Genomic DNA, 12,136 nt, shown 5'->3' on the forward strand with positions numbered 1-12,136 from the left:
GCTTCAGTTTTCGGAGGTTGTGTGAGTCTAAGAATTTATCTGTTTCTTCTAGATTGTCCAATTTGTTGACATATAGTTTTTCATAGTATTCTCTTGTAATCCTTTGTATTTTTGTGGTATCCATTGTATTTTCTCCTGTTTAATTTCTAATTTTATTTATTTGAGCCTTCTCTCTTTTTCTCTTAGTGAGTCTGGCTAAGGGTTTGTCGATTTTGTTTATTTTTTCAAAGGACCAGCTCTTTGTTTCGTTGATCCTTTCTACTGGTTTTTTGTTTGTTTGTTTCGATTTCCTTTAGTTTTGCTGTAATTTTTATTATTTCCCTCCTTCTGCTGACTTCGGGCTTTGTTCTTCTTTTTCTCATTCTGTTAGTTGTAGTTTAAGATTGCTTATTTGAGATTTTTCTTGTTTGTTAACGTGGGCATGTATTACTATGAATTTCCCTCTCAGACCTGCTTTTGCTGCGTCCCGTGTGAGTTGGTATGGTGTATTTTCATTCTCATTTGTCTCCAGATATTTTTTGATTTCTCCTTTAATTTCTTAAATGATCCATTGGTTGTTCAATAGCATGTTGTTTAGTCTCCACATATGTTACTTTCCTAGTTTTTTTCTTATAGTTGATTTCTAGTTTCATAGCATTATGGTCAGAAAAGGTGCTTGATATGATTTCAATCTTCTTAAATTTATTGAGGTTCGCCTGGTTTCCCAGCATATGGTCTGTCCTTGAGAATGTTCCATGTGCACTTGAAAAGAATGTGTATTCTGCTGGTTTTGGATGGAATGTTCTATATGTATCTGTTAAGTCCATCTGGTCTAGTTTTTTGTTTAAATCCACTATTTCCTTGTTGACTTTCTGTTTGGATGGTCTATCCATTGATGTAAGTGGGGTGTTAAGGTCCCCTACTAATATTATGTTGTTGTTACTATCTCCTTTTAGGTCTGTTAATAGTTGCTTTATGTACTTTGGTGCTCCTGTGTTGGGTGCATATATATTTATAACTGTTATCTCTTCTTGGTGGAGTGGCCCTTTTGTCATTATATGCTGCCCCTCTTTGTCTCTCATTGCCTGTTTTATCTTGAAATCTACTTTGTCTGATATAAATATGGCAACACTTGCTTTCTTTTGTTCACCATTAGCTTGGAGTATCATCTTCCATCCCTTCATCGAAGCCTGTGTTTATCTTTAGAGCTGAGATGTGTTTCCTGGAGGCAGCATATTGTTGGGTCTTGTTTTTTAATCCATCCCGCCACTCTGTGTCTTTTGATTGGAGAATTCAATCCATTTACATTCAGAGTGAGGGCTTAATGCTGCCATTTTATCACTTGTTTTCTGGTTCTTCTGCATTTCTCTTGTTTCTCTTCTTGTGTATTTTGAACTATCAATTCAGTTTGTTAGTTCTCTGTGATGGTTTTCTTAGTTTTCTCTTTATTTATCATTTGTATCTCTCTATTCTGATTATTTGTTTAGTGGTTACCATGAGGTTTGTATAAAGAATCTCATAAATGAGGTAGTCCATTTTCTGATAGCCTCTTATTTCCTTAGACTAAGCCAGTTCCATCCCTTTCCTCTTCCCCATCTGAGTTATTGTTGTCACGACTTTTTCCATCTTGTGTTGTGAGTTTGTGGTTAAAATGATGAGATTATATGATTTTTGATGTTTTCCTTCTTTTTATCTTTAATATTATAATTGTTTGCTAACCTGTTTTGATAGAGAGCTGCAATTTTCTGATTATGTCTACCTGTTTATCTCCTTGCTCAAGGCTTTGTAACCCCCTCCCCTTTTTTTTCTGGTCTGAGGGACTTCTTGAGCATTTCCTGTAGGGGAGGTCGTGTACTTATGAACTTCCTTAGGTTTTGTTTATCTGGGAAAGTTTTTATTTCTCCATCATATCTGAAGGATGTTTTTGCTAGATAGAGTATTCTTGGCCGAAAGTTTTTGTCTTTCGGAATTTTGACTATATCATTCCACTCTCTTTTAGCCTGTAAGGTTTCTGCTGAGAAATCCGCTGAAAGCCTGATAGGGGTTCCTTTCTAAGTTATTTTCTTCTGCTTTGTTGCCCTTAACATTTTTTGTCATTGATTTTTGACAGCTTTAGTACTGTATGCCTTGGAGAAGGTCTTTTTACATTGACATAATTAGGAGTTCTGACAGCTGCTTTTACTTGTAATTCCAGCTCCTTCCCCAGGTTTGGGAAGTTCTCAGCTATTATTTCTTTGAACAAGCTTTCTGCTCCGTTGTCCTTCTCTTCTCCCTCTGGAATACCTATAATCCTTATGTTGCATTCTTGGAGAATTTCTTCATTTCTTTTTAGTCTTAGTTCTCTCTCATCCGTCACCTGAAGCATTTTTATATTTCTGTCCTCCAGACTGCTGATTCTCTCCTCCGTAATATCAGCTCTGTGATTCAGGGAATCCATATCTTTTTTTATCTCATCCATTGTGTTTTTCATCTCCAATATTTCGGATTGGTTTTTCTTTATAGTTTCAGTCTCTTTTTTGAAGAAGTTCCTGATTTCATTAACTGTCTATCTATATTTTCTTGTAATTCATTGAATTTTTTAATGATAGCAATTTTGAATTCTGTCATTTAGATTATAAATTTCTGTGCCTTCAGGATTGATTTCTGGGTGCTTGTCTTTTTTATTCTGGAGCATTAATATATTTTTTCATACTGTTTGATAGCATGGATTTGTGCCTTCACATAGTCAGTGTCTGGTGGCAGATCCAACTTGCCGCCACTGGGTGGTGGTCAAGAGCTGTGTATTCTGAGCCTGCCACGACCCTGGCTTGCTTGCTTACAGCTGCTGCTTTTCTGTCGTCTGCGTGGGCACTCTGGCTGACCAGCTGAACTGAAGCGCCTGGCAGGGGGAGGGACACTTTCTCCTGTGCAATCCCGGGGGCATTCTTGCTCTGCCCTTGCTATCTGCTTTCCGGGAATGTGGGCTTGATGAAGACACCCCTGCAATAGCTTAATCACCTCTGTATGGGCTTTTCCCACATGCTGTGAGGGAACTTGGAGAGCAAAGGTGTTCCTTTGGAGGGCTGCCCCTCTCCCCCTCCTCTCAGAGCCACACGCAGTCCTGTGTCACTGATGTTCAGGGAGGGAGAGGAGATCCCCTTACCTCCTTCCACTTCCTCTGGCAGGTCCAGCACCTCCACCTTCAGACATATGGCTGTGTGGGTCTCGCAGACATCTTTTGTGTTTTGTGAATGTCCTGTGTTGGTATGTGAATGTCCTGTGTTGGTATATGAATGTCCTTTTCATTGTATTTTATCTGGGAGAGTCTAAGGGAAGAGCTCACTCTGCCGTGATGCTGACGTTGCTCCAGGTGGAGTCTTTATTTTGTCTCCTGTATCGCTAGCACATTGAACAGTACATAGCAGGTGCTCAGTAAACATTTGAATGAATGTTTCCTACTGTTTCTGAAGGTTCCAGTCAGATTATACCAGTGTCTTCAAGTTTCTTCATGTATTGTCTAAAATAATTTTGAGTACTTGTGTACTCTCTTGGACAGTTGCAAATCAACGTTTTATGTTTTTTATCATAAGTTTAAATAGAATTGCATAGGATGTAATTTTTAGCATATTGTATATATTGTTGTGTTTAAATAAAATTGTTACATTACTCTTTTAAAAGTGTCACAGTGGTTTGATAACCATCATATTCATTTAAAACGTACTTGCACAAGTTCTTATTTATAATTGGATATTTTTCACTATTCTTTTTCTCCTTGAAAGGGAAATTTCTATTCCACCTTTACCACATGAATTTCTCCTAATGTAACAGTTTTATGGTTAAAATGAGTTAGTAACCATCCTATTATACTTGGAACAAAAATACGTACATACTTTTTATGATAAGAAACACTCAGCAAACTAGGAATAGAAGGGAGCTTCCTAAACATGATAAAGAGCGTTTATGAAAAACTACAGCTAGCATTTTACTAAATTGTGAAAGACTGAAAGCTTTTTCCCTATGATCAGGAACAAGACACAGATACCTGCTTTTGCCACTACTATTCAACTTTGTACTAGAAGTCCTTGCCAGAGCAACTGGGCAAGAAAAAGATATAAAAGTCATCCACATTGAAAAGGAAGAAGTAAAACTATCTATTTGCAGCGACATGATTCCATATATAAAAAACTTCAAAGAATCCTCATGCACAAAAAAACTAGTTAAAGCAAATTCAGCACATTTTCTGGTTTCAAGATAAACATTAAAAAATCTGTTTTTTTAATGCTAGCAATGAAAAATCTGAAAAGGAAATAATGAAAAAGTTTCTTTTATGATAGCATTCAAGAGAATAAAATATCGAGGAATAGATTTAACCAAGGAAGCAAACACTTGTACACTGAAAACTACAAAGCATTGCTGGAAAAAATTCCAGGTTCATGGATTGCAAGAGTTAATGTTGTTAAGATGGCAGTACCACCCAGAGCAATCTGCAGATTCAGTGCAACACCTATCAAAATTCCAAATGCCTTTCTTGCAGAAATGGAAAAGATGATCATCAAATTCATATGGAATACAACAGGCCGCATATAGCCAAAACAGTACTAAGCAAGAAAAACAAATTTCCTGATTTCAAAACTTACTACAAAGCTATAGAAATTTTAAAACTGTGGTATTGACATAAGGATAGACATATAGACCAATGGAATAGAATTGAGAATCCAGAAGTAAACTCATACATCTATGGCCAGTTGATTTTCCACAAGGGTGCCAAGACCATTCAATGGGGGAAGGATAGTCTCTTCAAACAATGGTGCTGGGACAAGTGGATATCCACGTGGAAACGAATGAAGCTGGACTCCTCCCTCACTTCATATACAAAAATTTGCTCAAAATGGGTTGACCCAGTGGCATAGTGGTTAAGTTCGTGTGCTCCACTTCAGCGGCCCGGAGTTCACAGGTTCAAATCCCAAGCACAGACCTACGCACTGCTCATCAAGCCGTGCTGTGGTGTCATCCCATATACAAAATAGAGGAAGATAGGCACGGATGTTAGCTGAGGGGTAATCTTCCTCAGGAAAAAGAGGAAGATTGGCAAGGGATGTTAGCTCAGGGCCAATCTTCCTCACACAAAAAAAGATATATTAAATAAATTAAAAACAATTAGCTCAAAATGGATCAAAAATCTAAATTAAGGTCTTTGACCTAAACCATAAAACTCTTAGAAAAAAACATAGGGATAAATATGACCTTATATCTGGCAATAGATTCTTAGCTATGACACTAAAAGCACAAGCAACAAAAGAAAAAATAGACAAATTGGAATTCATCAAAATTAGAAGCTTTTCTGCATCAAAAGACATTATCAAGAAAATGAGAAGAATCTACAGAATGGAAGAAAATATTTGCAAGTCATATGTCTGATAAGATTCTACTATCAAAATATATGAAGAATTCATGCAACTGAACAACAAAAGGACAACTGAACTTAAAAATGGATAGAAAACATGAATAGATATTTCTCCAAAGGACATATACAAATGGCCAAGCACATGAAGAGATACTCAATTTCATTGGTCTTTAAGGAAATGCAAATCAAAACTGCAATGAGATACTCCTTCAGCAGGTCCAGCAGATTGGCTGTGATAAAAAAAAAAATTGGAAAATAAGTGTTGGTAAGGATGTGGAGAAATAGGAACTTTTGTACACTGCTGGTGGGAATGTAAAATGGTGAAACCACTTTGAAAACAGTTTTGGAGTTTCTCAAAAAGATAAACATAGATGTACCATATGACCCAGCAATTCCACAACTAGATATAGACCAAAAAGAATTGAAAATAGGCACTCAAAAACAAATACTTGTACACAAATGTTTATAGCATCACTATTCACAATAACTAAAAAAATGGAAACAACCCAAATGTCCATCCATGGATGAATGGATAAACAAGTAGTGGTATATACATCACAATGGAATATTATTCAGCCTTTAAAAGGACTGAAGTATTGATACGTGCTACAACATGGATTTGAAAACACGGCAGTAAATGAAAGAAGTCAGACACAAAAGGCCATATATGTATGATTTCTTAAACATGAAATACCCAAAATAAGCAGATCAAAAGAGATAAAAAGAAAATTAGTGGTCGCAAGGGAATGGGGGGAAGGGGACATAGGGAGAGATTATTTAAAGAATATAGTGTGTCCTTCTGACATATTGAAAAAGTTTTGAGACTAGAGAGAGTTGGTGACTGCACGACATTGTGAAGGCACTAACTGCCACTGAACTGTACATTTTAAAATGGCTAATTGTATGTTATGTGAATTTCACTTAAAAAAGTTTATAAACATAACATTAAAATTTTTAAAAATTGTATAGCCATACAGTTTTAAGTACTTTAATATTTCCTCTGGGGACTGGCCCCATGGCCTAGTGGTTAAGTTCGGCATGCTCTGCTTCAGGAGCCTAGGTTCGGTTCCCAGGTGTGGACCTGCACCACCTGTTGGCAGCCCCACTGTGGTGGTGACCCACATACACAATAATAGAAGATTGGTACAGATGTTAACTCAGGGCAAATCTTCCTCAGCAAAAAAAAAATATACATATATTTCCTCTGAGTGGAGTTACTATAGTTGTTACCTAATAAATGTTTTACAGATTTTGTTAAATGATTTTAATTAAATCATTGAAAGTGAAATTTATTGGAAATATATCTTCTCTTAATGGTATGGGTTTTTTTATGCCATTTAGTTCATGTATCCATGGATGAATGCTAAAAGGTTCAGCATCAATTCTATTCCTGCTTTTTCTTCTTATTTTTTTAACCTTAAATCCCACGACCATTCTTTATTATAAAGGTGAACCCTGATCCTCATAATGGGCTTATTGGTAGGATTTCTGGGAGCGATTGTGGGCACCAGGGTCTCTGAACTTTTTGGATTTGCAGCAACAGGGGGTCAGCTACCAGCAGGATCCAGTCATACTGGATGAGGATGTCTGTGATCTCCTTGGAAGCCTGTCCACATATTTCTGGTAAAAGGCCACCAGGGCTTTGGAGGTGAACTGACGGATTTTGTAAATCTGGGCCACATGACCACCACCTCTTACATGGACACGGAGGTCCACGCCAGCTAATCGCTCCTCGCCCAGAAGCAGAACAGGTTCCAGTAGCTTGTATTACATCATGGTTGGATTATCTCCAGGGGTCGCCCATTCACCTAGTGAGGCTGTTGCCCCCTTTGCAGTATACCAGGGCTGTAGCAATCTTCTTGCATTCAAAGACCTGCACCAATTGCAGCGGGCCCTTAGATGGCATGGCTTCAGGTGTAGACAAGAGATCTTCATCCTGAGGTGCTAAAACTGGAAGAAAGCCCTATTTTATACTTTGTTAGACTCAAGTGCTGAGAAGCATGTTAATATAAGTAAGTAGATGGTAATGGAAGGAATTTTGTTGTGTCACTGTCACTCAGTTCTTTGACCTTCTGTGACACATGCCGAAAAGCACATAGTGATTTAATGTAAAATTTAGTTTTAATGATTTATTAGCTGACAACTCAGATTTTCCTTCAATTTTTTTGAAACTGAAGAATTGGAAAACACTTTACTTGCATAAGAATTTGATAATCATTAGAGTCGTTCACTATTTTCTCAACACCTATGCCAGTATTTCCAGTTGGCCCTATGTGTAGTGCTTCAGAGGTTTTTGCCTCTCAGGGAAATATATCATGGTAACAAGAGACAGGTTAGAAGAATATTTTTCTTTTGTCAAATGAAAAAGCATTATTGTTAAAAGGGAGAAGGAAAAGGTGAACTTTCATAACACAGGCAGAGCAGTTTTTGAAATAAATATGTGTAGAAGTTGAGAATCTTTTGATGCTCTTAAAACCTGTCCTTGCACATGCACCTCTACAAAAATCTTTAAGTACTTGCAGGGTACTGAACTCTCTGTGAGGTCTTGTATAAAGTGCTTCTTACTGCCTGCCTGCAGATAAGAATCCTTAATAGCTTGGAAATTCTGTGTACTCTGAATAAAAAGATGAAAAAAACAGAATTTGGCCCTAAAGCTCTTTCTTTGAAAATGGCTTTATTTCTTTTATGTCTGGAATAAATATAGACTTAATATAAAATTCTTTAAAATTCAATGAATTAAGAATGTTGCCTTCTCCTATAATTCCTTGTCTAAAATTTTTCCCAGGTCAATGAATGGTCTTTGAAGATAAGAAAGGAAATGAGAGTTGTTGACAGGCAAATAAGAGGTAAATTATCATTTTCTGTCTTCTATTCTCACCCCCTTGTTGTATTTTACATTACTTCATAAAAATAAAATGATTCTGTGTATTGTAGGACATAGTTTATTCTTATATTAATTATTTATAGCTGTCCTAATTATTTTGCTTTCTAATCATTGTAAGACAAATAAGACATAATGAACTCAAAGAAACTTTACATTTTATGTGAACTAAATCTTTCCTCAGGCCTGGAATTCAGCTCTTCAAGGGGGAGGGCCATGTTCATCTATCTCTGATTTCCTAGAGGTTAGTGTTGGAAACTAAGCAGATACTCACACTGAGGTAGACAAAGTAATGGTCTCCCGAAGATGTCCATGTCCTCATCCCCAGAACCTGTGAATATGGTACCTTACGCAGCAAAAGGGACTTGGCAGATGTGATTAAATGAAGGATCTTGAGGTGGGGAGATTATCCTGGGTTATCTGGGTGGGCCCAATGTAATCACAAGGGTCTTTATAAGAGAGAGACAATATGTTGAGAAAAAGTGAGAGAAAAGCAGATGTGACCACAGAACTAGATGTCAGAGTGATGTGCTTTGAAAATAGAGGAAGAGGCCATGAGCCAAGGAGTACAGTTGACCTCTAGAAGCTAGAAAAGGCAAGGAAACAGATTCTTCCCTGATGCCTTCAGAAGAAATGCAGCCCTTCCAACACCTTGATTTTAGACTTCCGACTACTAGAATTGTAAAGGAATAAATTTGTGTTGTTTTAATCCATAAAAGAGAACTAAAAAAACCTCTTCCTACTTATAAAGAAATGATTTTATGGAATTCAAATTAAATAAATTGTGCTAGGTAAGGAATGCAATTCCATTTTCCTGCTACTCTAGTTGTTTATCTTAGCATGGCTGTAAATTGAGGAAAATATATTTCTAAATAAAATTGATTGTTGTTGAGTACCACTTAAAATTAAGGTAACTTTCAAAGAGATAGTAATGTTTAAAAGTGATGATTTTTATCACTTTCATGATTGGAGAAAAAGTAATACCATAAAGATATCCCAATATCACACCTTAAAAAAAGAACAGAGAGGCGAATTCCATTCCCAGCCATGATGGAGTAATGGTTTTGGACTTGCACTTGCACTCCCATTGTAAATAAATTACAAACTGGACAGAATCTTTGAAATAACTCTTTTCAAATATTGGACAACTGGCAATGCAGGATTTTGATCATTGAAAGAAAGGAAACAGAGAGAGCCGTAATATGGCCCTGATTTTCTTCCTGGAGAAACATTCTGGATTGTAGCTCATGGAAGGGGATTCCAAACAGAGCATAGTGGTCTCACTGAGTTGAGGACACAGAGATCAGGGTTCAAGGAGGCTCTGCAGCAGCTGGAATTTGTGGAGCAGAGTATCAGAGAGAAAGGCAATACCCAGAGAAAGAGCGCGAGATATCTGCATGGGGTCCCATTGAGTCTTTAGCTGAATCCTAAGCTGAGCATATTTAGAATGAGATTCAAGAGGTTGGGCAGAGAACAATACCTGGGGACAGGACAACTACCAGGAGGCTGTAAACGAAATAATTCCCAGAGCTAACCAAGGATTGAGAGAGAGTCAAATTCTCATCAGACACAGTGAAGAGACTGTGTTGAACATCTGGGACATTCAGTAGACACCCCAGAAGGGTCATAATAGTAAGGCTGAAGTAGCCCTAGATTAAAAGCTACCATAAGCCCACACCAACAAAGCTTAAAAACAAGTCTTGAAAGCTGATCTGCAGGCCACGTTAACTGCCTGTGAAAATAAAGCTGAACGTAAGGAAGACCAAAACATTCAGACACCCAAAAATGAAGCATTCGGAGTGTCCAACATTCAATGAAAAATTACTAGGAAGAAGCAGGAAAATGTGACCCATAATCAGGAGAAAAATCAGGCAATATAAATAAACCCAGAAAAAACAGAGATTATCAAGTAAGCGAAGATTTTAAACATCTATTATAAATATGTTGAGGAATTTAAAGGAAAACATGAACATAATGAGATATATAGAAGACACAGAAAAGAACAAGATGGAACTTCTAGAGATGAAAGATCTGAAATGAAGTGAAATAAAATGAAAACTTCACTGAATGGGTTTAACAAGCAGATTAAACACTACAGAAAATAAGATCAGTGAAATTGGAGATAGTAATACAAACTATCCACAGTACAGAAAGAAAAAAGTAAAAAAAAAAAAAAAGAAAATGAACAGAGCATTAGTGACCTGTGGAACAATATCAAGTGATCTAACATGTAATTTGAGTCTCAGAAGAGGAGGAGTCAGGAAGGGATCACATGAAATAATAGCTGATGAAAACTTTAAACCCACAGATCCAGAGAACATAATGAGCTTCAAACAGATCAACACAAAGAAAACTGTACTAAGGCATATCATAATCTAATTACTGAGTGTTAACAATAGAGAAATTAAACTTTCTGAGAAAAAAGACACATTAAATACAGAAAACAATAAGAATGATTAAAAATTTCTTATCAGAAGCAGTGCAAACCAGAACATCTTTAATATGATGAAAGAAAAAACCTGCACATTATCCTAGAATTCTGTATCCAGTGAGAATTATTCAAAGGTGAAGGTGAGGTAAAGATAGTTTTATACAAAAGCCAAGAGAATTTGTTACCAGTAGATCTACAGTACAAAAAAATGTCAAAGGAAGCTGTAAGCTGAAGGAAAATCATACCAGATACAAACTTGAACCTACCCAGAGGAATGAAGCATGCTGGAAGTAGTAAGTATATAAGTAAATAGAAATAATTTCTTTTCTTTCTTTAAAATTTCTTTTAAAAATTATTGACTGTTTAAAGTAAAAATAACAATATGGGGCTTGTAACATACATAGAAGTAAACTCTATTACCATAATAGCACAAACATTGACCAGTGTCATCTTTAGAAACCTCATAAATTCAATTAGTGTCTCACAAGCCTTATTTATTCCTGTTTTGTGCTTTGCCCAGTGTATACCTTCTCACATCTGTAGCTCATTTATCTTGTTAAATTATCCTCAAGCCCTATCTCTTTTCATGGTGTTGTGCTGTTATTTCTCATTCATAGCAATTTTTTAGTTAACTAACTCTAACATGATATCAGAAAAAGATCATGGGTTTTGAAGTGTTAATGATACCAGGTTTAAACTCTGTCTCTATCAATTAGCCATCTATCCCTATTAAAATTCTTTGAATCTCATAGAATTGTTCTGACAATTAAATCTGTGAATGTATGTAAAGTGTTTAGGACAGTACCTGGCATACAAGCAGAGGGTTTACTACATTAATGATGATACCAAAAAAAAACCTGGGTACTTTAGACAAAGTATGACTTTGAAGTAATGTGATTGCTTTAAATGTTACTTGCATATCAGGATTTATCATACAAATACTTCCAATGTCTTTCATTTGGTTTTATATTAGCAGTCAAGGTGAATGGATTTTTTTTTTTAAATATTAGTGCAAAAATGAATATCTGTAAGACTAATCTATGATCTTAGAAGTCAGGATATTGGTTACCCTTGTTGGGGCATGGCCAATTAAGGAGACATAAAGGGACCTTAAGGCATATGGTAATATTCTGTTTCTTGATCTGGTTGCTGGTTATATGGGTGTGTTTAGTTTGTGAAATTTATATAGCTCTACAGTTATGTGTACTTTTCTGTATGTATGATATACTTCAATAAAAGTTTAAAGAGAAAAACAGTAGTAATTTCAATAAAGCAAAGTATAACTACAGGTAGTTCTCATCTTCTCGTGGAGGACTCACAGTAGTCCACATTTTTAGCTTTCAGTCAAATGTAACACATTTAGAACGCTCATGAAAGGCAATGTTAGATTGAATTTAGATCATTCATTTTGGCCCTCTACTTAAATGAAAATAGCTTGGTCTCCCCCCAACCCCATCATGAC

At 36.3% G+C, this 12,136-nt stretch overlaps 1 protein-coding gene and 1 pseudogene across 2 annotated transcripts in view; one reads left to right on the forward strand and one right to left on the reverse strand.

The window, feature by feature from the left end:
• CHMP3 (charged multivesicular body protein 3) overlaps nt 1-12,136 on the forward strand; it is an 86,796-nt gene that overhangs the window by 35,650 nt on the left and 39,010 nt on the right. Inside the window, exon 2 of one of the 2 annotated variants that reach the window (XM_058550754.1) lies at nt 8,148-8,208. The exons of the other annotated variant lie outside the window; for it this stretch is intronic. Within the exon in view, the coding sequence (XP_058406737.1) occupies nt 8,148-8,208 (61 nt within the window). The remainder of the gene's footprint in view (nt 1-8,147; nt 8,209-12,136) is intronic. 2 annotated transcript variants of the gene reach the window in all.
• LOC131411755 (small ribosomal subunit protein uS9-like) lies at nt 6,836-7,268 on the reverse strand (annotated as a pseudogene).

This window comes from Diceros bicornis, chromosome 12 (genome assembly GCF_020826845.1).
Source record: "Diceros bicornis minor isolate mBicDic1 chromosome 12, mDicBic1.mat.cur, whole genome shotgun sequence".
NCBI lineage: Eukaryota > Metazoa > Chordata > Mammalia > Perissodactyla > Rhinocerotidae > Diceros > Diceros bicornis.